This window comes from Leguminivora glycinivorella, chromosome 2, assembly GCF_023078275.1.
Source record: "Leguminivora glycinivorella isolate SPB_JAAS2020 chromosome 2, LegGlyc_1.1, whole genome shotgun sequence".
NCBI classification, from domain to species: domain Eukaryota; kingdom Metazoa; phylum Arthropoda; class Insecta; order Lepidoptera; family Tortricidae; genus Leguminivora; species Leguminivora glycinivorella.
In genome coordinates this window covers 11252070-11278889 of record NC_062972.1, presented here as the reverse complement: position 1 = coordinate 11278889, position 26820 = coordinate 11252070, and the positions used below count along the sequence as shown (strand labels likewise).

At 38.7% G+C, this 26820-nt stretch overlaps 1 protein-coding gene across 2 annotated transcripts in view; it reads right to left on the bottom strand.

The window, feature by feature from the left end:
* Window positions 1–26820, bottom strand: part of LOC125235901 (peroxidase-like) — a 148682-nt gene that overhangs the window by 11586 nt on the left and 110276 nt on the right. Inside the window, exons 5-12 of one of the 2 annotated variants that reach the window (XM_048142536.1) lie at window positions 21072–21248; window positions 15045–15086; window positions 13390–13586; window positions 11104–11302; window positions 9595–9792; window positions 6951–7101; window positions 4954–5130; window positions 1469–1619 (exon numbers count right to left, since the gene is read on the bottom strand). In XM_048142536.1, coding sequence (XP_047998493.1) covers window positions 1469–1619; window positions 4954–5130; window positions 6951–7101; window positions 9595–9792; window positions 11104–11302; window positions 13390–13586; window positions 15045–15086; window positions 21072–21248 — 1292 coding nt within the window. The remainder of the gene's footprint in view (window positions 1–1468; window positions 1620–4953; window positions 5131–6950; window positions 7102–9594; window positions 9793–11103; window positions 11303–13389; window positions 13587–15044; window positions 15087–21071; window positions 21249–26820) is intronic. The other variant, XM_048142544.1, reaches the window with a different exon arrangement.

Here is a 26820-nt window from a genome sequence, read left to right as displayed (position 1 = left end):
ACCCTTCACACTGTGGAGTGTGGGGTGTAAGATACCTTTAATGAGGCAAAAGTGCTGATCTTCTCGAACGTAAGTAACTCGATTTTGCGTAAATTGTCGCTTCAATCTTTTTCCATTCTTCAGTCGCTTTTGCAGGTTTTTTATTTAGGGCGTGTTTAATCCAATTATGGAGATTGGAATGACATTTTGTTTGATTTGGTAGCTACATAATATCAATTTTGCCGTTGTAAATTTGTTTTTTCCTTAAACTGTATTGCCACTGAAGATTCAGAATTTCAGAATGAAAGTCAAACAACTGAAGGCCATTTGTCCGTGTAACACCAGACAAGCTCATTATACTCGAGTGAAAATGTAAAATGTATTTTTATTCAAAAATGGGAATCTGCAGATGATTCACACGTTTACAGCAGACTGCTCCCGTCTCGGTGCCTTCTGTTGGCTAAACGTGCTCGAAGCGGCGATCGAATTCATTTCAACAAGATTTTTAGCTATAAATTATTTTTCACCTCACCAACCGGTAAAGGCTCTCTTTGCTATTCGAAAACAGATAGCAAAATTGCATTTTATCCACAAGAGTGCAAAGTAATTTCATACAAATGTTAACTTGATGTGTTAAGCTGGCTGTTAGAATTTACTTATAAATGATGATTTTGTAATCCTAAATAGTCAGATGTTCGTGTTGGTGTGGTGAAAAATTTTGTGTTGCACTCGGGGGCAAAGTTTGTTTAACCTTCGTGCCTTGAAACCCTTGCAACGCTCAAGATTCCACTTTTTTAACCACTCGCTACGCTCGCGGTTCAATATTGGAATCTTTCGCTAGCTCGGGTATCAATATTGGCACGTGCGGTTAAACAACAACTTTGCCCCCTTGTAAAACAAATAACTATTTCACTTGAAACCTATAAAATTCATTATACTTAATAGCTTTAATAATGCTTGCACAAATAATATAAATTTAAAAGACTTAATTAAAAGAGAGTCAAGATTAAAGTATACAGGGCGTTTTCTGAAATACTGATTCTCACTATATCTTGATTTATTGCGTTAGTCGAGCTTATAATCACTTACAAATTCAATCCTGGAGGGCGATTTTTGAATCTCGTAAACGAGATTTTGTCACTAAAATACCGGTTGAAAACGGTGACTTGCTTATTATTTTCAGTGACAATTTCTGAATTCGAACGCGTGAGACTCAAAAATCGGCCCCCTGGTGCTAAATATTGAGATGGATAGTTTTGTTGATTTAGCATAGAATGTGCCCGGGAACACCAGGTTGTGGTGGATTTAAATATTTTATTATGAAAACGCATAGCTTTGACCGCAAATGACCCATAAATACGAATTATACCACGTAGCTGGCAAGTCCGCGAGGTTGCGGCCGCGCTGGATGTTGGTCGCGCGGAGGTCGCCTGCGACCGTGTTGTTACATCTAACAATGCGTTTAGTACAGCCGATATAGAAATCTTACCTTCGGGGATATATAGTCAGTCATATCGTGGAAGGTGCGGGGCACGGGGAGCCCGCACGCGGCGCGCGTGGCCACGTAGCTGGCGAGCCCGTGGTCGCGGCCGCGCTGGATGTCGGTCGCGCGGAGGTCGCCTCCGACCGTGTTGTTACGTCTGAATAACATTTGTTTAGTAAATAAATGTGAATTATACATACATAATAATAAATAATTACATTTAAAACTCGAACTAAACAAAACCTTACATTTGAACATTATAAATTCGCCTAAACCAGTCTCCATCGACATGGTACAGAGGATGTTGCCCCTATGGACCGCCAGACAGTTTCTAGGCAAAGAAATCTCTCACCCTATAAGTAATAATCGTCTGAACCGCCTATCATATGGACCGTTCTTTGACAAATACTCACTGAGACAAAAACGCATATTTGAGGCTCTTAAATGTTTGTAAAGACTCTTAGAAACGAGAAACGTTACTGTTCATTATGATTCTTAAGACAGGCAGAACACTTGATGTTGGGACATTGCAGCAATTTATTTAGCCCTTCAGATAGTATAGTATCATCATTATTTTAAGCGTACCTACTTGTAATCACACAGTACCATTTCTATACGACTCGTGTTTCGTAGCAACACGTGTTTTCCTCCCCGCCAAATTGTATTTTCATTAATATGGGGCACGGGTTTATTTACTTAGGCACTATCAATTTGCATTGCAAGGAGAGTGTTTGTCGTAAATGGAGAGATCGGGTTGATAGGCCCTTCGCTAAAAATTTTGGCCCAATTAAAAGTTACCGAGCGTTTTTATATATAGGTTACACAACCCTCTAATTTGTCAATTGTTTAATTAAAAAGTTTTCAGGGCATGTTTCCAATTAGCTGAGTAATGGAGAAACGGTGAAGATATCTGAAATTGATCGGCAACTCCTTTATCAAATTGGACTCGAATTGCGGGTTGTTCAGACATAGGATAAAGGGGTAATGGAATTATCGGTTAGCACCTCGCTAAGCGTCTTTGGGATTGAAAATGAAAATGAAAATGAAATATTTATTTTTCAAGTAGGCATATTACAATGCGCATATGAACGTCAAATAAAGCTACGCCGGCTCTAACCCTACGCCTCAGCCTCGAGAAGATTTCAGTCCCTCCTCAGTTGGGAGGGGGGTATCCACTATGGGACCGGCAAGAAACTCGGCGGGCAACTTCTTTTCAAAACATTACATCTTATAACTAACATGCATTAAATAACAAGATACAATTTAACCTGCAAAAGTATTCATCAAAGAATATGAACAGACTAGGTACTCTATGGAAATTAATTTCAATAAATTATATTATTGCTTAATAATACGTCGTTCTTCTTCAGAGAAAACATATCAAATTGTCACAGAAGAAAAAGATAATATGAATCTCAATGTCATTAATTATGTAATTTACCTACACAACATAAAATATAAAATATTTGATGTGCTTTCTTATTTGAACTGTGTCCTCTATACATAATACAATTATTTTAATTGCTATTCGTTTTTTGTAGTTTCTGGTTCGGGCCATGCATGTTTGTCTGTCAAATAGTCCTCGACTCTGTAATAAGCCTTTAACATCAATGATTTTTTTAAGTAGTTCTTAAGAGCTGGGAGGGGTAATCTCAAAGCAGTGTCAGGTAACTTATTATAAAAATGAATGCATTGCCCAACAAATGACTTCTGTACTTTACGGACACGAAACTTCTTTATGGCAAGCTTATTTTTGTTTCTAGTGTTATAATTATGGATATCAGAATTCTTAGTGAAACAGTCTAAATTCTTAACAACATAAATTATACTATCATAAATGTATTGGGAAGCTACAGTTAAGATATTAATTTCTTTGAAGAGTTCTCTTACTGATTCACGTGTTCCTAAGTTGTAAATAGAACGAATGGCTCTCTTTTGTAATACAAAGATAGTCTGTATGTCAGCTGCTTTGCCCCAAACCAGAATACCGTATGACATTACACTGTGAAAATAACTATGATACACTAGGCGAGCTGTCTCAACATTAGTCAGTTGCCTGATTCTCCTAACGGCGTATGCGGCTGAACTTAATTTGCTTGCTAGTTTCCTTATATGAGGACTCCATTGTAGATTTTTGTCCAATGTTAAGATTATTCGGTTTATTTGAAAATTATGCTGGTAACGTACAGTAGGCACCTTAATACTCATTTTGTGAATGAAATTTCACCAGACCAGACAAAGGAACCAGAATGTCTTAAACTTAGGTAACTTAATTTAATACTTCTTAATAATGGTGTAATTGTCATGGCATTTTGCTGAAAATGTGTGACTAGTGTGGATAATTAATTCCAAGTTTCCAGCGCTATTTTATTTCAATCCAATTCTAGAAACTCAGACTCAAGCTGAATTAAATGATGATGACTGATGATGATGATGATGATGACTGCTTTCTTGTCACAAAATCCTACTCGTCGGAGTGTTCGTTGTTCGAGCAATTATGTGGCCCTGGTAAAAAGGGTTATAAGTCTCTCGGAGCTCAGATGAAAAAGGATATAAGATCCACATAACACTTACGCCCTTTTACACCTGAATTGCGGGAGACTTGTACAGCTTTTACAAGGTCTATAAAATTAGACTCTGATTCACACTATTGGTATAACAATATAAGCGATTCACGATTACAGGTCAGAGGTTCTACTATAGTAAGTAGATCCTCTGACCTCCAATAGACTTACTATTCTATGACTGTCTATTTCACCGAACATTGTCCTTAAATGTAATCAGGAATATACTGTTTAAATCTTTCGGTTACCTCAAGTTGTGTGTGATACATACACGGTGGTGTATGTATCACAAAGCAAGTAAGCAGGGCCGAAAATAGATATACAATTTTGAGAGCCGGAAGGCCCTCTGTAATAATACCCTTAATACTAGACCCGGGCGTCCGCCAGAGTTTATCGATGGAATCTGAAGCGATTAGGTACCTAATAGGTAGAGTTTTGTAAGATCTGCTATACATAGCCTCCTAAGATCCAAAGTCCTGCATGTAGTACCTACGTATAAAATTTAGTTCGGTTAAATAGGTGTCCTAAACTTTGAATGCTTTCTTCTTTCATCGTGTTTATTCTACGAGTACATTAGGGCGTAGGGCTCGAATCATACTCTTCCACAGACTTCGGTCCGGCTTGGGAAACTTCGTCCTATTCCATTCCCAATACACTCAATTATAACAATAAATTCAGGGCGACCATGTTTGAAACTTCGAATATGGTCCCGTAAAAATTGGTAAGTCTAGCCAGTTAGCAGCATTACTTAGTATCGATTATGGTCCAACTCTTAGACGCCGAGAACAATATTTATAAGACCGTAAGACATATTAATGTCAAACATAACATGAGATCACGACAAGGCGTAGTGTAAGTTGTTACCCTTGCAATTCTAATACTTAGGTTATACATATAAATCAATAATGTAATAAACTCGGCACTTACTTGAATAAGAACTGTGTAATCTCACTGGTCCAGTACTGGTCGCTGAAATCCTGCGGTTGCGTCGTCAAACCCCGAGCCAAGTCCTCGAAAGTATGGCCGACTTCCAGAATCAGGGGACGGTTGAACCAGTCGCTCAACCGTACTGCGCCTAGTAGTTTTCGGCTTTCAGATATTAACCTGCATGATAATAGAAGAATTTATAGAAGCGCTGGTGGCCTAGCGGTAAGAGCGTGCGACTTTCAATCCAGGTCACGGGTTCGATGGCCGGCTCGTACCAGTTTTTCTCAACTAAATGTGCGAAATGTCATTTGATATTTGCCAGTCGCTTTTCGGTCCCCAGGCTTCCATGAGCCGTGGCAAATGATGGGATAACGCAAGGAGGATGATGAATATTAAAAAGATCGTGCTAAATTTGGAACTGTAAGTTTTATAAATAAACTATTATTTTATTACACTGTTATAATAATAAGGTTTCGTTAAACTGCTTGGCGGTTTATTAGCCAAACACCAATAAAATGCGCTGTTTACTGAAAAGGCCTAGTTTTGGTAATTTATTGTTTTCGTAGGTAGTGTTTAAGCACGGATTCGGGGCCAAGAAGCTATAAAACTGTACTGTTATAGTCCAAGATGTGAGCAAAGCAGTAAAAAGGGCTTATTTGGTATATCCTATACAACTACCCATTAATAATAGGCCAAATTTAAAATAATTATATAAACTAAATTAAATAAATGAAACGCGATAATATCTATTTTGAAAAAAAAAACACGTATCTTCTTCCGTCATTGAAAAAACAAAAGTGGGCATTTTCGCGAAAAAAGATTCAAAACCTTTTTTTTTTTTCAAATTAAGTGAATTTGTTGTTTTTCCCGCTCAGAACCACAAGCCCATTTCAATTCTACTAGGTAAAAATAAGCTTCCCAAATTAAATTTTTCCACTTCGTTACCATTTTTCAAACACTTAGTACAGCGGTTACAAAGTGGAAAGTATGCGAAATAATAGACAAGTTTGGGACCATTTTTTGTCTCTTGTTTTTTGTCCCGGATCGAAAGGGCTCGTGATTCTGAGTGGGAAAGGCATAAAATTTACCTACCTTAGAAAATAGTTATTTGTTTTAAGACTGGGCAAAGTTGTTGTTTATAACCGTACGTGCCAAAATTGATACCCGAGCAAGCGAAAGATTCCAATATTGAACCTCGAGCGTAGCGAGTGGTTCGGAATGTGGAATCTTGAGCGTTGCGAGGGTTTCAAGGCACGTATTAGGTTGAACAAAATTTGCCAATGAGTGAAACACAATTTTTCACCACACCAACACTATGAAATCATTTACTGTAAAACATCAAAATAAACAGAAACCATCAATTTATTTAACATTTATGATTCAAAATTATCATTTTTACGTGAATTCCAACACCCAGCTTTGGACATGAAGTTAAAATTTACATATAAATTACTTTGCACTCTTGTGGATAAAAAGCATTTTTTCTATCCGTTTTCGAATAGCAAAGAGAGCCTTTACCAGTTGGTGTGGGTGAAATAGTTATTTGTTATACAAGGTATTTTAATGCCGAGTGTGGAATTGAAAAACGAGCAAGTGAAAGGATTCTATACTCGCTTCGCTCGTGGTTCGAGAATAGAATCCTGAACTTGCGAGTTTTTTAACACACGAGAAGTAAAATACATTTGCACCCGAGTGTAACACAAAACTTTTCCCCTCACTACAGCGAGGAAACTACAACGCAAAAAATGCATTTATCACTGCTTCCAGTAGTTCCACAGGTGGTAAATCATCTTTATTACTAGATTCACCTACTTTTATCAATTTTAAAGCAGTTAATTTGACTTTATTCAAGGTCAAATTACTTTACCCACTAGTGGATAAAATGCGTTTTTACCCGCTGGTATTAAAGGACAAAACACGTGTTTCCGAGCTAGTGAGTGGAAAAATATTTTTGGTGATTGTTCTCGCGAAAATGCCCACGTAGTAACTATACGTACTGTAAATAGCCGCGGATGAGCGTGTGGAAATGCCTGAAGGCGGCGGTTGCGTGCTCGTCGAGGACGGACGGGTCCACGTTGTGGTTGTAGTCGTTCACGTACCCTTGCACGCCCGGGTAGATCAACTTGTTCTTTATCATGTTCTCGTGTCCTGTAGAAAAATACTTGTCATTACAAATTGCATAGCAGATCGTTGACGCTAGGCATAGCTGGGCATTAACTCGTTAATCCGTTAATCGTTAATTAACGAAGTTAACATTTCGGATTAACTTTAAGTTAACTTGAAAAAATGTTAACGGACTCGTTAACTTCCGTTAAATTTCTCCGAGTCCGTTAATCGTTAATCTAGTAGGGCACAGGCGCCATCTGCGCTGCGAAAAACACGTTCTGAACGCTACTATAAAAGCCCAAAGTACGGCAAATCTTATGATTTGCCGGTAAATCCTAGGTTTTACCGATGTCGATTGCTAAAAGTCCGAAATATTACCTAAATGAAGTCGGTTAAAAAGTATTCTTCACGTGGATTTGCTTTTACTAACTTTGATTCGGTGAAACCTAAGCTTTACCATGGCGACTGTTGTAGTGATGGGGCAGCAAATTCGAGCCCTATTTACGACCACATTCGCTTCCCTAGCCTCTACCGCCCAAAGTGCCACAACAGTCCCGTCACCGCCAGCATCTCTCCTGACACAGCTCTTGGCAGTAGCTCAGGCGATCACTGCCTTCCACGTGCAGCCTAGAGTTCAATAGGCTAGCTGTACTTCGGCCTTTTACAGAAATATAATACGTTATAGTGGATACTGATGCAACTAAATATTTAAATAAAGAAAAGTTCTTTTTTTTTCACGTGTTAACGGATTAACGATTGACTTTAACTTTCGTTAAATTTGTCGAAATGTATCGCTTTAACGATTAACGAAGTTAACTATTTTTAACCGACTTCAAAAAAGGAGGAGGTTCTCAATTCGACTGAATGTTTTTTTTTTTTTTTATTATTTTTTTTTTGTATGTATGTTACTCGATATCTCCGAGAATCGTGGACCGATTTTCAAAATTTTTTTTTTGATCGAACCGGTATAACCCCGAGATGGTCCCATTGGCACCAAGTCAGGGTCTGATGATGGGATCCTGGAGAAATCGAGGGAACTCTTCAAATGTTATAGGCACATGTAATGTTTTTAGTCTATTTTTCAAAGGTACACCAGTATTTTCGTCTGATGGTAATAATTTTATGTGGCTGAGCTGATGATGGAAGGTCAACTCCTCAATGGTTAGGAGTTAAAGGATAATTCTTTCACTACTGTACATGTATTCGGACTGATACATATAATATCACTAGGAACCACTAAAAATCAACAAATAAATAAACTTTTTAACAAAAAATAAAACCGCCTTCAAAAATAAGCGCGTTACAAAACACGGAGAAACTAAAAAGCCAAAAATAATAAACTTTTCAATTCAGATTTCTTATCGTATTGCAATAAGCTAAACATCCAAATTATAAACAAATCAATTCTTTTTGGAGTCGGTACCAGCCTGTGTATGGTTGGGTAGGGCAAACAGGCAATAGCAAGGCGACGAACAGGTCTGGTACCGACTCCAAAAATAATTGATTTGTTTATAATTTGGATGTTTAGCTTATTGCAATACGATAAGAAATCTGAATTGAAAGGTTTATTATTTTTGGCTTTTTAGTTTCTCCGTGTTTTGTAACGCGCTTATTTTTTTGTTTATTTGTTAAAAATTAAACTGTACATTATGCAAAGTAGTACGAAAAACAAAGCTCTATCCCAATTAAATAAAGTGCCCGGTTGTTTTCATATGATCGACGCAGCCTTGAACGCATTGAACAGAATGGAAGGAAAATTACATTTGAAATGAATTAATTTAATAAAATAGATAGGTACGTGTATTGTTTTACATGGTGAACGCAGCCGGAAGCAAATTATTTGTTTCCATTCCGTGATCGTATTCATTCATCGCTGCAAGTATCGTAGGAAAAAACGGGGCGCATACTTAGGTAATAGTGATTAGGCTTGGTCATTAGGCCATATAATTTATTCATTCGCATTATTTGAAAAAGTACAGTACGCTAAATAATTTCGGACAGTGAAAAGAATGGCCCATAGGCTAGTTTACTAGTCAAATCAATTTCTTTTTAATAAATGTCAAAACCATAATATGAAATCGTGAAGAGTGTGAATGAACGCCACGGTCAATTCATTTACTTTATATCTTTCTCTTTGACTTATTAAATAGAAATTATGTTTAAAAATAACTACTGTCCATGTTTTTCTTTGGCATTTTTGCGAAAAAAGATTCAAAAACTTTTTAACTAGCCCTTTCGATCTACTAGGCGGAAAAAAGCGTCTCAAATAAAATTTTTCCACTTCGTTACTATTTTTCAAACACCTTGCACAGCGGTTACAAAGTGGAAAGTATGCAAAATAATAGAAAATTTTAGGACCATTTTTTTGTCTCCCGTTTTTTATCCTAGATTGAACGGGCTCGTGATTCTGAGTAGGAAACACATAAAATTTACCTACAATAAAAAAATTCTTTTGGTGATATCTTGCGAAGATACCCAGTAGGTACGCAAAATAAGTTCGTAACTTCGTACAATGTACAAAATGTCACAGCTTACCAAGGAAGATTGGCAGATATTCATAGTAGTTGATATGCTGGTATTGGGCGACGTTGATGCGGCGGGCCTCCTGGAAGATGGTCTCGTCGCTCCAGTGCGGGTTGAGGTGCGCCAGCGCGTCCGCGATGCGGTTGTGCTCGCGCAGCAGCACGATCTGCAGCACCGTCAGCTGCGGGTTCTGGTTCATTCGGATGTCACCTGGTAACAAGGCGAGTATTCGTAATGTGTCAATTTTATAATGTCTTGTGAAAGTTATATTATGCGCCTCAAAGCGGAAAGTATTTATGTACCTATAAATAAATGGTTGGCTATTAGGTCATTGACGATGACATCACAATATCACATTATAGTATATAGCTACAATTTTAATACTAACTTAACCCAGCTAGTGGGTATTAACGTGAAAACTCGTATGTGTATGATAACTCTAACCAAAATTGGCCATTATCGGGACTCGTTGTGTAACTGCTCGGACTCACGGCCTCCACCCAGCACCGTCAGCATGCGCTCCTAACCCTCATACTGGTACATAACTGCCAAGTAGCATAGCTCATTCTGACCCACATGCTTCACATACCGGCCACGTAGCAGGGCTCGTTGGGAGACTGCGCGGGAGGTGACCGTCACGTTGGGGCCTGCGGGGGGTACTCGCGGGTTCCACTCAGCACCGTCACCATGAGCTCCTGACCCACACACTGACACATACCGGCCAAGTAGCAGGGCTCGTTGGGTGACTGGGCGGACTCGCAGGTGACCGTCACATTGGGGCCTGCGGGGGGTACTCGCGGGTTCCACTCAGCACCGTCACCATGAGCTCCTGACCCACACACTGACACATACCGGCCAAGTAGCAGGGCTCGTTGGGTGACTGGGCGGACTCGCAGGTGACCGTCACGTTGGGGCCTGCGGGGGGTACTCGCGGGTTCCACTCAGCACCGTCACCATGAGCTCCTGACCCACACACTGACACATACCGGCCAAGTAGCAGGGCTCGTTGGGTGACTGGGCGGACTCGCAGGTGACCGTCACGTTGGGGCCTGCGGGGGGTACTCGCGGGCTCCACTCAGCACCGTCACCATGAGCTCCTGACCCACACACTGACACATACCGGCCAAGTAGCAGGGCTCGTTGGGTGACTGGGCGGACTCGCAGGTGACCGTCACGTTGGGGCCTGCGGGGGGTACTCGCGGGCTCCACTCAGCACCATCACCATGAGCTCCTGACCCACACACTGACACATACCGGCCAAGTAGCAGGGCTCGTTGGGTGACTGGGCGGACTCGCAGGTGACCGTCACGTTGGGGCCTGCGGGGGGTACTCGCGGGCTCCACTCAGCACCGTCACCATGAGCTCCTGACCCACACACTGACACATACCGGCCAAGTAGCAGGGCTCGTTGGGTGACTGGGCGGACTCGCAGGTGACCGTCACGTTGGGGCCTGCGGGGGTACTCGCGGGCTCCACTCAGCACCGTCACCATGAGCTCCTGACCCACACACTGACACATACCGGCCAAGTAGCAGGGCTCGTTGGGTGACTGGGCGGACTCGCAGGTGACCGTCACGTTGGGGTCCTGCGGGGGGTACTCGCGGCCTCCACGCTTCAACGTCGCCATGCGGCCCCCGCGGTTCTCCCGCAGCGGCGCCGCCTGACCCACGCTGCTGCCGTATATTTGAGACAGGTCCATGTACGCCGTCACTACTGATAACTAAACAAATAAACAAAAAAAAGTAAGTACATATATGTATTATTCATATTTAACCTAAATATGACTAAACTAGCTTTTCCCCGCGGCTTCGCTCGCGTTAGAAAGAGACAAAAAGTAGCCTATGTCACTCTCCATCCCTTCAACTATCACCACTTAAAAAATCACGTCAATTCGTCGCTCCGTTTTGCCGTGAAAGACGAACAAAGAAACAGACACACACACTTTTCCATTTATAATATTAGTATGGATACGAGAATACATATATGCCTTTCAATTCATAATCGTGTAACATATCACCGTAATTAATTAGATTAAATTTAATCTAGATTCCTAGACATAAAATAGACATTAAAATAATTGTTAATGTAACATTGAAATAAATGTATTTTGATTCATTTCTAAAATTAAGTCGAATATTACTCAAGAGCTCTCGCTTTTCGACGGTGATGTTTAAATATATGATATTCATTATATTCTGTGATATTCATAGCAAATCAGCATTCGCACGTGTCATTCATACGAATACACCTATAGCTACATATTTATACATTGCTTGAAGGTTCAATTCCCTGCTATGAATTAATTGTTTCAAGTTTATTGACATGTATTTCGGATCTACCGCAAAAACATATGTAGCTTTTCAACAAACAAAGTACTTAAGCTTTAACCTGAGTATGAAAATCTGGCAAAATCATACGGCTTCGTTAGGGATAACAACACTAAATCCGCTTACAGACGGATTTGATAAATATTTTAAATAAGCCACGAAGTTTTAGAAACCGCATCTAAGTCCAAGTGAAAGCTAAGTTAAGCCTAAAAGATATGTTTTCAATATCAATATTGTTATCAATATCATTTTTATATTATGTTTTAATAATTAAATGTTTGTATTTTTAATACCTATTGTAATTTACCACGAATAAACGATTTCTATTCTATTATATTCTATTCTATTAGTTCAAATCATTATTTATTATCAAAAATACTTAAATAATATACGGTACATTAAAACTCGCAGTACAATTTACATTTAGTCGCAATTAGAAATTATATTATTTGTAAATCAATTCAGCTCTAATCTCGTCTGTCATTAGTAACTTCTCGCACAGGTATAGGAATAATTTGGATTCATTAAGGAATATTCATTAATGAACCGCACCATTATCATTTTGCCCTCGCATTTATACCTGTCATTACTTGAAACTGTCATATCTAAATACTAGATACTAGGTGGAGTATAAGTATCGCGCAGAATTCTGCGTAATTAGAGATCACCACTGGCTTATCTTGACGGCTTTCGTGACCTACAAAAATCTAAATTTCGCTATCTATCGCTATCCGCTACTCTATCCATATTGTAATAGAGGGGCAGACAACGAAACTCCAATTTTAGCTTTTCGCGTCAAGCCTCTGTAAACAAACCACCTTGATGCTTCAATGTCATAGTGAAAATTCAATGATCTGTTTTAGGCATATCTGTAAGTTACTCTATGACTTAATATAATATATGTGCCTGTGCTACACTCTGGCGGCATGACAGTTATACAATAAGTATTATAATTAGTGTAAGTAGCAGGATTGGATAATGCCAGCCAGCCATGGTCTCTTGTGGAAGAAGTTCATACACTGCGTGCCGTAGGGCGCATGCCATACCCATACTCATACAGCAGGGCGATCCCGTCCCTGCGGTATGAGTATGGGCCGGCACTGCGGGTTGGTAGCTTGTAAAACATTTGATAATGTACTACCGGGGTGGCAGGGGCATTTGGAAGCGTGCAGCTGCGGGCTCTCGGGGAGATAGTGCGCACGAAGGTCATGCACTGCGTGCCGTAGGGCGTTTGCACGGGGTCGCCCCGCGAGATGAGGATGAGCCGACACTGCGATTGGTAGCGTGTAAAGGGTTTGATATTGTCTTACCGGGGCGGCAGGGGCATTAGGAGGCATGCAGCCACGGTCTCTGGTGGAGGTGGTGCGCACGAAGTTCATGTACTGCGTGCCGTAGGGAGCGTTGCCGGGGTCGCCCCGCGGGATGAGGATGAGCCGGCGCTGCGGATTGGTAGCTTGTAAAGGATTTGATATTGTATTACCGGGGCGGCAGGGGCATTAAGAGGCGTGCAGCCACGGTCTCTGGAGGAAGTGGTGCGCACGAAGTTCATGCACTGTGTGCCGTAGGGCGCGTGCACGGGGTCGCCCCGCGGGATGAGGATAGGCCGGCACTGCGGGTTGGTGGCCGAGTCGGGCGCGAGCCGCCCGTTGTCGTCGCAACACGTCACAGGTTCTTTGTCTGAAACATTTGTTAATATAATGAATTTCTAATTATAGGATTAGGCGGACATTTGTGATGTCATCTCTCGCTATGTAAGGGATACGAAAGAGACGCTATCACGCATTTCGCCTATATCTGTGGACGCAACATAATACCAGATCTTCCGTTTCAAAGAAAAGCAAAAACACAAACTCAGTAAAAAAAACTTCACAGCAACAAAAACAACAACAACGCTTTTATAACAAACACGAATGGAAGTTTAGGTGTACCTACGACAGACCATTTGTAAATAATTATTTTAATTTTATCAGTTACAAATGTTTGTCTTATAGCTTCTAAGTAAACAGAAGCTTACTTAAGTATTTAATAAAAGTCAGGAGGACAGAAAAATGTACACAGTGTAAGGTAGTATATATGCACACAAATAATGTTAATGATAAATGAAACTGTTTAATATCTACGCTATCAAACCTTCAAAATCGAATTAAGAAGTACCTAATACATATATAACAGCTCAGCATTTCTTCGGTCATACTTTCGCCGTTATAATTCAATGATTTAAAATATACACAAAAGTCAAGTAAATATTCAATGCGTAATCATTCAAACGAACCTAAACAAATAAAGAAGCTGCGGAAGCGAACGAACTGGAAGTCAATTAATTTGCAATCAGAGGCGGCGCCTAATCCCGGGCCGATACAGACCCACTACTATGAATTTTCGACTTTGGAAAATACGTTCATTGTATGGAGAAAGCGAACAGCGCACTCAAACAGTTCATAGAACCTAAATTTGTAAATTACATACACTTTCCGTGATATGTAGGTACTTACGTTAACAATTTTGTTCCAATCCGCACTGGGCTAGTAGGGACTATAGCCCGAGCCACAGATTATTATTATGTTACTAACGTAACAGATCCTTCACTTGCCCGCAAAATGACAAATACCAACGGTTTTTTTTTTACTAATACCAATAAGTTACTACATAAAACTCAGAAGAATAGTAGGCACGTGTCACGCTCACGCTACTGCACAGGCGGGCGCGTGGCGGCCCTCGGCCATTTGTTACCTCCAAGCAACTGCTAGCGGGTAGGTAGGTACTTAACGCGCGTCCGCGAGCGAGTGACGTAGGCCTGCCCGCGTCCTCAGCGTGACAAGAGGCCTGTGCCCAGCAGAGGGACGTATTTAGGATCATTTTTTTTACGCTAAAGCGTAACTTGTTCTATAACATGAAAAGCTCATAGTAGCGGGGCGCTGAGCCCCTATCGGGCGACAGCCCTAAGACGCCGGGTAAAAGAAAAGCTACCAAATTAGGGCACATTTACACAGAGCGTGAACTCGCATGCGAATTTCATTAAATTGCGGCATTTGACTGTTAATGTAGGTAAAATCGCTTGTAAGTTCGCGTGACGTATAAATGGGCCCATAATCAAGGCACACACACACAAAAAAACACACGATCACACATAATTACTGTTAGATGTTGTATTGGAGTTTCTTGTATCGTTGCCGGGTTCTGAAATATAAATACAAAATCAATTGTCACAGTAAGAGCTTCGCGCGAGTTTATCTATTGGTGGAAATGTACGTATGAATTCGCATTTAACAATATTAAAGTGTAAATACGTTTTTTTGTCGTTTTATCTACCGTATACCTACTGACAATGACGGTACTGTATTTATTAGATGATCTTTTCTACATAGATATTGCCCGCTATCCTGGCTCGAGTAACAGATCGAGTTGTCATTATTATATGTCTCTCCAGAGGATGGAGATATTTCGAAGAAGATTTTATCTTCATAATTTACCATCATTTAAGGAACTTTTGTTTATCTACGCATTTATAATAACCATTTTCAGAGAACGTTCCTCTTAAAATTTGTATGAGCACGCCTGCTGACGATGTTTATAAATTATACTTAATTCATAAAATAAGCACATGCCATTCCATGATTCTGACAGCTTAATCTGCCACTAATAATTCTATGAATATATTTTACCACTATGCAAAGAACTTCGTAAGAATCATGTTCAATTTATTTGGCAAATATTGCTAAAGATAAATCAAAAGGCGCTTCTAAATCTTATGAATAATTAAGCAGTTAATGTTTGTAAAATAAGTTTACCTAGTCTACTAAGTTCTCTTTTTGTTGTGTGTTATGTGTGTTTGTTTTTGTAAAATGTACCTAGCCATGATACGAAAACTTGTTGTAAATAAAATGTAAATATACTTGGTTTAAAATGTAAACCACATTTTTTTAATTACTATGTAGGACAGAATTATCTCAGAGCGTATTAGCATAATAATAATTATATTTATTTTTTGTTAGATGCGGATACGTGCCTGAAGAATTATACTTCAGAATAATTTTAAAGAAAAAAATCGCCGCTTTTGGGGTTCTAGTGAAAAATACTTGCGAATGCTGGATTATGTAGAAATGTGTAGGTATTTTTAATGTAAATCTTTGATTACTGGTGGAAATACAAATGAATATATACCGTATACCGTTAAGGTTTGAGGAGTTTCCTCAATTCCTGATGAATCCAATATTCGATTTATAAGAAATAGAGATTGACAAAATTTAACTTGAAAACTCAAGATTCTTATAACATAACAAAGAGAACAAATCTCTTAACAAATAAATGTCAATGTTCTGAACTTAAATGCACGCTGTTCTTATAAAAATACCAAAGTCGATATAAGTGTGACGTTCAGATTTGAGGAGTTCCGTCCTGATCATCATCAGAAGTTCCACTGCACCAAATGTCACTGTTCTGAACGTAAATGCAAGCTGTTCTTATAAAAATACCAAAGTCATTATAAGCGTGCCGTTCGGATTTGAGGAGTTCCGTTCTGATCTTCATCAGCAGTTCCACTGCACCAAATGTCACTGTTCCGTATGTAATTGCATGCTGTTTTTGTAAAAACACAAAAATCACCATATCTCCTTTCAATTTGAGGAGTTCCCTCGATTTCTCCAGGATCACATCATCAGAACTGGGTTTTGATAAAAATGGGATCAATCTGTATATATGTCGCAGTAAGATAGATAAAGCAGTTATATAGTTATAACCCTAGGAATATAATTATACGTCGTAACATAGTTAAACGAAAGCGATTAATTGCTATCTTACTAGGAATATAATTTAAAACCGAAATAAATTACACATATGAAAGAAAAAGTGACCAAGTCCTCTGGTGCCTGAGGCTGGAAACGAACCAGCGTACTTTCCAATCGCGGGAAATGCCTCTTAATCCGCTCGGCCACCCAGGTCACAGCTGTCGAGGTCGAAATTATCTCTCATATGAGTAATCTATACAAGGACTCGTAGCGCCCTCTGTCCACCCCTAGGGCAGAACGGTATGGTTCTTGCCCCCCGTGTAAACCAAACTCAGGTTGGTTTCGACACAGCTCGAGAGAGCCTCAGGCACCAGAGGACTTGGTCACTTTTTCTTTCATATGTGTAATTTATTTCGGTTTTAATTTATATACATAGTAGTGTGACTACTTTAAGACAGCACAGGTTGAAATATTTTCAATAGATTATAATTTAACTTGTGTTTATTAGAAAGGAATATAATTATAATACTAAACTAGTTTAGTCATATAGTTATATGACTGGATTCAGTTTAGTGAAATGATTGTAGGCAGGAGTGCGGCGGTGCGGCGGAGGTATAGTTATAACCCTAGGGATATAATTATATGCCGTAACATAGCTAAACGAAAGCGATTCCTTACCATCTTACTAGGAATATAATTATAATACGTTACTAGTTTAGTTACATAATTATATCACTGGATTAAACTTAGTCTAGGGATATAATTATAATACGTCTCTAGTTAAGTAATATAGTTATATAACTGGATTAAGTTCAGTAGTATAATTGTAGCAGTGTAGTGCGGGGGTGCAGTGGAGACGGGGGCGGGGGCTTACCCGCTACCACAAGGCAGTCGTTCGGCATCAGTTGTCGTTCATGTCACGGTTGCGTTTTCGTGCATAAATTATTTATTGAATTTTCGAACTATTTTTATAGTTCTAAGTATACCAAAAAAATTCAAAAACACCCTTATGTCGCGACTCTATCCGTCCATCTGTGTGTTTTGAGAGAATAAGCACATTGAATTGGAAATAATTAACAAATTCTTGCCCTAAACAATTGTTCACTGTGGTTTGTTTACGTTATATAAGGAAATAAATAGTACCATGGTTTCAAGCAATGTTGCAAATTACAGTAGGTATTTGCGATAAATATCATGTTTATCTTGTCAGATTAAATTAAAACTGCCATCGCACAAATCCAAATGCAGATACAATTCAAAAAATGAATAAATCGGATATTTTGAAAAGAACCGGGAGCACCGGTTCCTAAATTTTTGTCCCGGTTCTTTCGCCACCATAAATTTCCCGGGAAATCAAGAACCGGGAGCATGCCCTAACTGTTACGTTTTAACTAATATAGCTTGGATTCGTTTGTTTAGTAACCAAACCTTGTGTACTATGTTCGGATCGATACAAAATAAACTTTGTTCTAACGTCAGTGACGGTGTTGTTATTCCAAATCGTCCCGCTATACGTATTATAAAACACTGATTTAAACTTTCACGATTTTTACACATATTTAAAATTGCAAACGGGACTTAATACATAGTAATACGCGATTAAGTCCCGTTTGCAATTTTAAATACCGTATTATAATTATATTCCTAGTAAGATGGTTCTGAATCGCTCCCTTATATCCCTAGGGTTATAACTATACCTCCGCCGCACCGCTGCACTCCTGCCTACAATCATTTCACTAAACTGAATCCAGTCATATAACTATATGACTAAACTAGTTTAGTATTATAGTTATATTCCTAGTAAGATAGCAATTAATCGCTTTCGTTTAACTATGTTACGACGTATAATTATATTCCTAGGGTTATAACTATATAACGGCTTTATCTATCTTACTGCGACATATATATGTCGCAGTAAGATAGATAAAGCCGTTATATAGTTATAACCCTAGGGATATAATTATTTGTCGTAACATAGTTAAACGAAAGCGATTAATTGCTATCTTACTAGGAATATAACTATAATACGTTACTAGTTTAGTGATATAATTATATGACTGGATTCAGTTTAGTGAAATTATTGTAGCCATGGATTACGGCGGTGCGGCGGAGGTATAGTTATAACCCTAGTTATATAATTATATCACTGGATTAAACTTAGTCTAGGGATATAATTATAATACGTCTCTAGTTAAGTAATAAGTTCAGTAGTATAATTGTAGCAGTGTAGTGCGGGGGTGCAGTGGAGACGGGGGCGGGAGCTTACCGGTCCGCTACCACAAGTAAGTCGTTCGGCATCAGTTGTCGTTCCCGTCACGGTTGAGTTTTCGTGCATAATTATTTATTGAATTTTAGCCACTTTTTCTGTGATATCGTTATGTTACGGCATATAATTATATCCCTAGGGTTATAACTATACCTCCGCCGCACGGCCGCACTCCTGCCTACAATCATTTCACTAAACTGAATCCAGTCATATAATTATATCACTAAACTAGTAACGTATTATAGTTATATTCCTAGTAAGATAGCAATTAATCGCTTTCGTTTAACTATGTTACGACATATAATTATATCCCTAGGGTTATAACTATATAACGGCTTTATCTATCTTACTGCGACATCTATATAGATTCAATCGAAAAAAAAATTCTAAATCGGTCCAGTAACGACGGATATATCGTGGAACAAACATAAAAAAAATAAAAATACAGACGAATTGACAACCACCTTACTTGAGATTTGGAGGCGGCGGTTAAAAAGGGCGTAGTAATATGTTTTGCCACTGTTACCTTACTGTTATTAAAGCTACATCGAATTGTTTTGGGAATATAAGATAGGTACCTGACGAACACACACAAAATACGTGAAGCCTTAGTTGACTAATTACAGGTAATCCATAACAGTATTTTCTGACACATACATACATACAAATCTGCCTTGAGAATTTAAGGAAACTTAGTGTAACAATGTTTACCTAGTGGCCGAAAAATAGTCGTCGGGCCGAACTATCAAATATGCAGATATTAAAATGCCAATACCAACTCTACATTATCCCAAAGTTGTGAAAATAAGGAAGGTCTGGCAGCTTGGGGATCTGGTCCATTACACACACGATACGTTAATGGATTGGACATGCCATCAAGGAAACGTATGTCATGTTGATATTTACGAAAGATAACGCTCAACGTGCCTATCCAAGATGCCAATGAAATCGTTTGCGTCGTAGCAAACGAAACAGTAATCTTCAAGAACAAGAGACTAGCATTTTTAAATTTGTTTTGGACCGTAAAGGCGATGACAAAATAGAATGCAGGAAATGAAATGCTATAAGTATAAACGTGAATAATGTATGGACATGTTGTTTACCTTTCTGCAAAGTTTTATCGTGTTATTGGCCCCCAGGTATACCAACAGTTTAATATCTCTTGCAATAACATATTGCAACTATTGCAAGCAACTGTTAATGAGTAATAAAGGCAACGTTATATCATTTAATAAAGACCGAAAACAAAATTATAAACGTCATTTTAAAGTTTTCTTTATTTCATCTGCGAAATTATTAGATATCGTTTATTATATTTGACGTCGTCTGAGATTATTACACGTATAATACCTAAATAGCTACTTAAATCCAGCTTTATTAAAAGCTTCATGTTCGACATAAGGTACTTTCGAGGATTATTTTTGTCGATACAAAGTTAATTAACTGGTATCATGGAACAAATGTAACTTTGCCAATCATCATTAATCCATTTTTAATCTAGATTTAACATAATTAACTTATGTATAATCGTATTATCCTCGTTGATATTTTTACTTTAAACACAAAGAAATGCATGTCAATCGGCCAATCAACGCGCACCAGAAGAAGCTCAGTTACCATTCTGTCCCAATAGGCTGCCTTGGACCGGTTCAATTCAGGTAGAGTAGCTACACTACAAGCAAACGCATTTGCTTTGTTTTTTTACTAAGAATTTTATTTTCGATAGCACCTAAGTAATAATAACTTAGACAAATGATGCTCACTACAGCCTTGACTGAATAATACATACTGAAGTATCTACCTGCCAGTTTTTTGTAACTGTTATTTTCTACTGCTCAAAAGTTAAAAGGATGTTATAAGAAGTTGAGAAAAGTTTAGATGTTCACTGTATTTTACCATAGTCGTGAAAGTTGCTTATTTTCTTCTAGAGGTCTCCGAGACCCTAATTCGCTTTAACTATACCGAGTAAACTGATACCACTAAAAGTACCTAAACTTACCTTTCTTTTTCCGACGGACACGGCGAAACTATAATAGTTCCTAGTTGACCCTCAAAATAATTCTTTTGAAGATAATAATTATACCCTATGTAGAAGGTATACGTACCTTAAAGTTCAAGCACACAAGCTCACTTAATTGAAATAGAGTAAGTATAAGTACGTAATATACTTACGAGTCTGAGTAACTCCAGCCGTAAGTGACATGTCGTGCGTGATGATCTGGCCCCACTGCTGGGAATTCAAGGTCCACACTGGGTCCACGAGGTTCTTGTCGGGGAACAGTGTCAGACTGATCGTACGAGGGTTCGGAAGCGGCTGCCCTGTTGTGGACACCGGCCAAGCGCTTATACCTGCAAATAAATTTAGTAGGTAATCTTTTTAATAATAAAAAATATTGCATTATAAACGCATACTTAAACATAATTATACCGTGTACAGGCGTATAAACATGGTCGCGCGATAAATGATAAAACATCTGGGGCCCATTTCTCGAAGCTACAAGTCACAATTTACAAGTGGTTGTGAATGTCTAATATGACAAGTTGGAAAGATACTTCCGCTTGTAACTTGTAACTTTCAGTTTTGAGAAATGAGCTCCTGGCCGTCCCCATCGCACTTAGAAATAGTGCGATAGGGACGGCCTGATGTTTTATCATTTATCGCGCGACCATGCTTGCCTGCCTGAATACATATATAGGTGAAAGGTAGAGCTGGAAAGTGGAAATCAGACACCCAACAACGGTCTGTTTCACGGACGGCTCGAGGAGAAGCTCGACAAAACTAGCAGGAGCGGGGATAGTCGTACCCAAAACAGGAGATAAGGTCTCAATACCGTTGGGAAGATACGCAAGCGTGTTCCAAGCAGAGGTGTATGCAATAACGCAATGTGCGACGCTGATCAAAGAAAAACGACAAGAAGGTGATGTAGCCAGGCCGCATTAAACAGAACATCTGTTACGTCCTCGCTGGTGAGAGAATGCAGGGAAGAGCTTAATGCGGTAGGGGAGAAGATAGAGGTCACGGTAGCATGGGTGCCGGGACATCAGGGAGTTGTAGGCAACGAGAAGGCTGACGAACTGGCAAGGGCGGGGGCGGGAATGGAATATATATTGCCTGAACCGGCATTGCCCATGTCAGCGGAAGTCACGAAAGGAGTAATAGACAAGGTCAACGAAGCAAAGGCACAAAGGGAATGGGAGAACGAGACTGGATGCCGACAGTCGAAGATGATGATCAAAGGCATGGATCATAGAAGAACCAGGTATCTGCTGAATCTAGGTAAGAGCAGTCTGAGAATGTTGACAGGTATAATCACTGGGCACAACACTCTCAACAGACACCTCAAGGTAATAGGAATAAGAGATGACGAATCCTGTCCACACTGTGGTATGGAGGAAACTAGCCTACACTTGTTAGCGGAATGAATTATGTATGCGGCACCGCGATACTCAAGGATGTCGAACTAAAAGATGTCCTTTCCTTCTGCAGGAAAACAAGAAGATTTGAAGAAGAAAGTGTGGGAATGCTGCCGGAACAGTAACCTGTAGCTCCAACTCCAGGGAATTGGGCTGAATGAACACAACAAGTGATCGACAGCCCGCCTGCTTCCGGCCGGGCGTCCCTACACTACATCTACTACATCTACATCCTTGCCTGCCAGTATACATTCATTATGTTAGGTATTTTTTCCAATCAGTGTAAATTGGGCAAAGACGGCGGAGAAGATTAATAAAATAAATTGGCATTAAGGTACAGCGGGGCAAATCTCAACTGGGGGGCCAATGTAGCTGGTCCATTTTTTTCCATGTTTTACAATGTTTGCATTATTAAATAGAGTGTCCACCGGTTATATGGTAGGCGTGTTCAGTGGATATATGTACGACCATCATGGTGCAGGACACCGTCGTGAGTGCAGACTTCTGGCCGAAGGGCGTCGTCTTTCGGCGGTTCCGGGGCAACCTGCCGAACCCTACGCCGTGTCAGACGACGCAACGGAGCCACGCTGTTACGTCGTCGCCTAAATAGAATATTGTTATTTTTTTCGTCTGCTTATGATGTGTTTATTTTTTCTTACTTTTTAACCGACTTCAAAAAAGGAGGAGGTTCTCAATTCGACTGAATGTTTTTTTTTTTTATTATTTTTTTGTATGTATGTTACTCGATATCTCCGAGAATCGTGGACCGATTTTCAAAATTTTTTTTTTGATCGAACCGGTATAACCCCGAGATGGTCCCATTGGCACCAAGTCAGGGTCTGATGATGGGATCCTGGAGAAATCGAGGGAACTCTTCAAATGTTATAGGCACATGTAATGTTTTTAGTATATTTTTCAAAGGTACACCAGTATTTACGTCTGATGGTAATAATTTTATGTGGCTGAGCTGATGATGGAAGGTCAACTCCTCAATGGTTAGGAGTTTAAGGATAATTATTTCACTACTGTACATGTATTCGGACTGATACATATAATATCACTAGGAACCACTAAAAATCAACTGAGCTGATGATGGAAGGTCAACTCCTCAATGGTTAGGAGTTAAAGGATAATTCTTTCACTACTGTACATGTATTCGGACTGATACATATAATATCACTAGGAACCACTAAAAATCAACAAATAAATAAACTTTTTAACAAAAAATAAAACCGCCTTCAAAAATAAGCGCGTTACAAAACACGGAGAAACTAAAAAGCCAAAAATAATAAACCTTTCAATTCAGATTTCTTATCGTATTGCAATAAGCTAAACATCCAAATTATAAACAATTCAATTATTTTTGGAGTCGGTACCAGCCTGTGTATGGTTGGGTGGGTCAAACAGGCAATAGCAAGGCGACGAACAGGTCTGGTACCGACTACAAAAATAATTGAATTGTTTATAATTTGGATGTTTAGCTTATTGCAATACGATAAGAAATCTGAATTGAAAGGTTTATTATTTTTGGCTTTTTAGTTTCTCCGTGTTTTGTAACGCGCTTATTTTTGAAGGCGGTTTTATTTTTTGTTAAAAAGTTTATGTATTTTTATGCTTTTATGTATTTTTAGTTACACAGTGCTTTAGTTTTTACTGTCATGGTATGTAACGTATTTGAAATAAATAAAATAAATCATAGTGTAATAATGGATTAGTTACAATTGCCCCCAGTCGAGATTTGCCCCGCTGTACTTTATGAATATATACTCTGTTTCGGAATGTTCACAAATTACACGTGTATTTAGTAAAATACATTCAATATTTCGATAATAATCGTTAGAATTCCAATATTTGTACCTATTACGCTTTAGCGAACACGCAAAAGATGAAAGACTTACACGCGGATACCCGACGCATATGTACGGCTTTCTCATTAAAGTGTACGAGTAGTGTACCTATACCTACATAAGAACCCGTCTACTAGTAATAAAGGCTTGGTAAGGTAAATTTCCTACACACTCTTGACCTATTTCACTTGAGAGATTGTTCTTCATTAAGGGAAACCAACAATTGTGCGTAGTTTGCTAACTATTCAGAACATTTTCATATTATCATGTGAAGAACTTCCTTCAAGAAAAGTGTTAGTTTAGGTATTACTGTAGCTAATCCGTTTCAAATTTTATTAAGAAATGTAGGTTACGTTGACCGCTTTCCATCAAGCGGGCCGTATACCTGTTTGCCACCGACGTGATATAAAAAAAACCTATTATGTGTTAAAAAGATACCCAAACTATGTTTTACCAACTATTTGGGATATTTAATATTTATTCAATGGCAAAACAATTATATACATTGCTGAAATAATAACAATATAAAACTTTAAAAATACTTAGAAATAACTAAACAAAACTAAATTAATATTACAACTAAATATACTTAACCGCTTAAAAATAAACCCATTTATAAAAAGAAAATTCCATCTAAAAGTTCCGCCTGCGGCATGGTGCCCATTATGCTGGCGGCATTTCCTTTCTGTATCGCCAGGGAGGGATATGGGATATGTAGACCAGACCATATAAGCAACTTTACTGGTACCGATTCGTACCTACTGTATTTATCTTAGGTGTAGGTATCAGTCGAACATTCAACATTGACTTTCACAAAATAATTTAATTAAGCCTGCGATAAAAAAGATACGATTCAATAAATACAACCATTTCAGTCGCAAAATCTTCAAATCAGTAACTAACTGTCAAATGTGACATAACGCGTGGTAACGTCGTGCAAACAATGCGACCGTATTGTTACAGTAACAAAATGTAGTCGTCGTGTGCACTCGTTACGGTAACAAAATGTGTACGAATTTGTGGCTGTCAATGTCACTGTCAGAATGACTTTTAAGGACACTTTATTAGTCGACGTTTGCACACATAACGGTAACAACATGTGGACGAATTTGTGGCTGTCATTGTCACTGTCAGAACGGTTTCTGACAGTGACATTGACAGAATTTGTACACACATGTGTAGGTCTGATTACCGAACTGCTCCTAAACCAATGTAACCGCAAATGACAATCTGAAATACGAAGGTTTCTCAAACTTTCTTGTGAAGTTGTGGACTGGTTGCTTTGAATCATTTAAATATGAGCGAATTAAATAATAATAAACGACGACGACCATTTAAGCACTCTTCGACATTTTATAGAAATGTGGGAAAGTTAAGAAAAGTGCAGAATGATAATACATATATAATTTTTAATTCTTATTGATAAAAATGAAGTGCAGTGTTGCTTTACACAATAAAAGTAGGAATCAAATGAAATAGAGTATTTACTGTGATATTAATAGAATTTCTGTTGCGCAATGATAGTTTTTTTTCAGTACAGATGCTGCTTTTTACACGCAGACTCACGCAGTAGTGCGAGCAAATCAAGCAATGATTCATTTCTTGTCTGGTCGAAACTCTTAGCTTAGATTTAGGTACTGAAAATCGTCATACGATACACGTGCGAAAAGGACATTCACAACTCGTGTCGATTTAAAACACTCCCTTCGTTCGTGTATTTATTTATCGCTACTCGTATCTACAAGTATTTTGTTTGGGTTACAAAAAAAAAAACACATTATTTACTCTACTACGTTTTATTTATGTCTCTTTAACATTACAAATTTGTAGACACTTATCTATACAAAAATCTTGACAAAAGAAGTACAGATCGCTGAAATTAATGTTGATAGTAATATTAATGACGACTACTTCAACAAGTGTCAATTGTGAAATGCCGCAAAATACTAGTTGCTTTATAGAAGACCATAATAATATGATCCCCGATCCTTTACAACCCAGCAGCTCGGTACGCACGTTACGTTTTTTTTTTATCTTCTTTAGTGAGGGCAACTGAGTACGACGGCATATTTAATTGTTTATAAAGTTTGAGGATACCTGGAAAAAATTAATACAAGAACTAAGCCATTTTGAAAATAGCTTTCGGTCACGCGTGTACGCTGCGACCATTTTGCGACCGTTTGTCGACCGTTTGGTGACCGTTTGGCGACTGTTTTTTACATGGAATATTACCATCTTAATCCATATTTTAACAACTTTATTGGTTTTCTAGGCATTATTTTTAATATTTCAGTATAGTATATGCACCGGAGCACTAAAACTTCACCAATCAATATACATAACACGCAAACACCGAGTAGTCAATAATATTATTACTGGTTAAACTGAGGTAAATTGATGGCGCGTTGATAAATTTAGACTTATTTTATGAAATCACTCGAGCAATTTAATTGGCCATGGTAATTAGCCCACATTATATTACAAATGCAAACAATATTTATCTTTAACAAATTCTTACGCCATTACATTTTAATGTCAAATGGTTTTATTTCTTTTTTACTTTGACGTCTCTGACAGTCGCCATTTGAAAAGAATGAAATGAACGAATGATTTTGGGAAAGTAGTCGCCAAACGGTAACAACGTGTGCACGCGTAGTGCA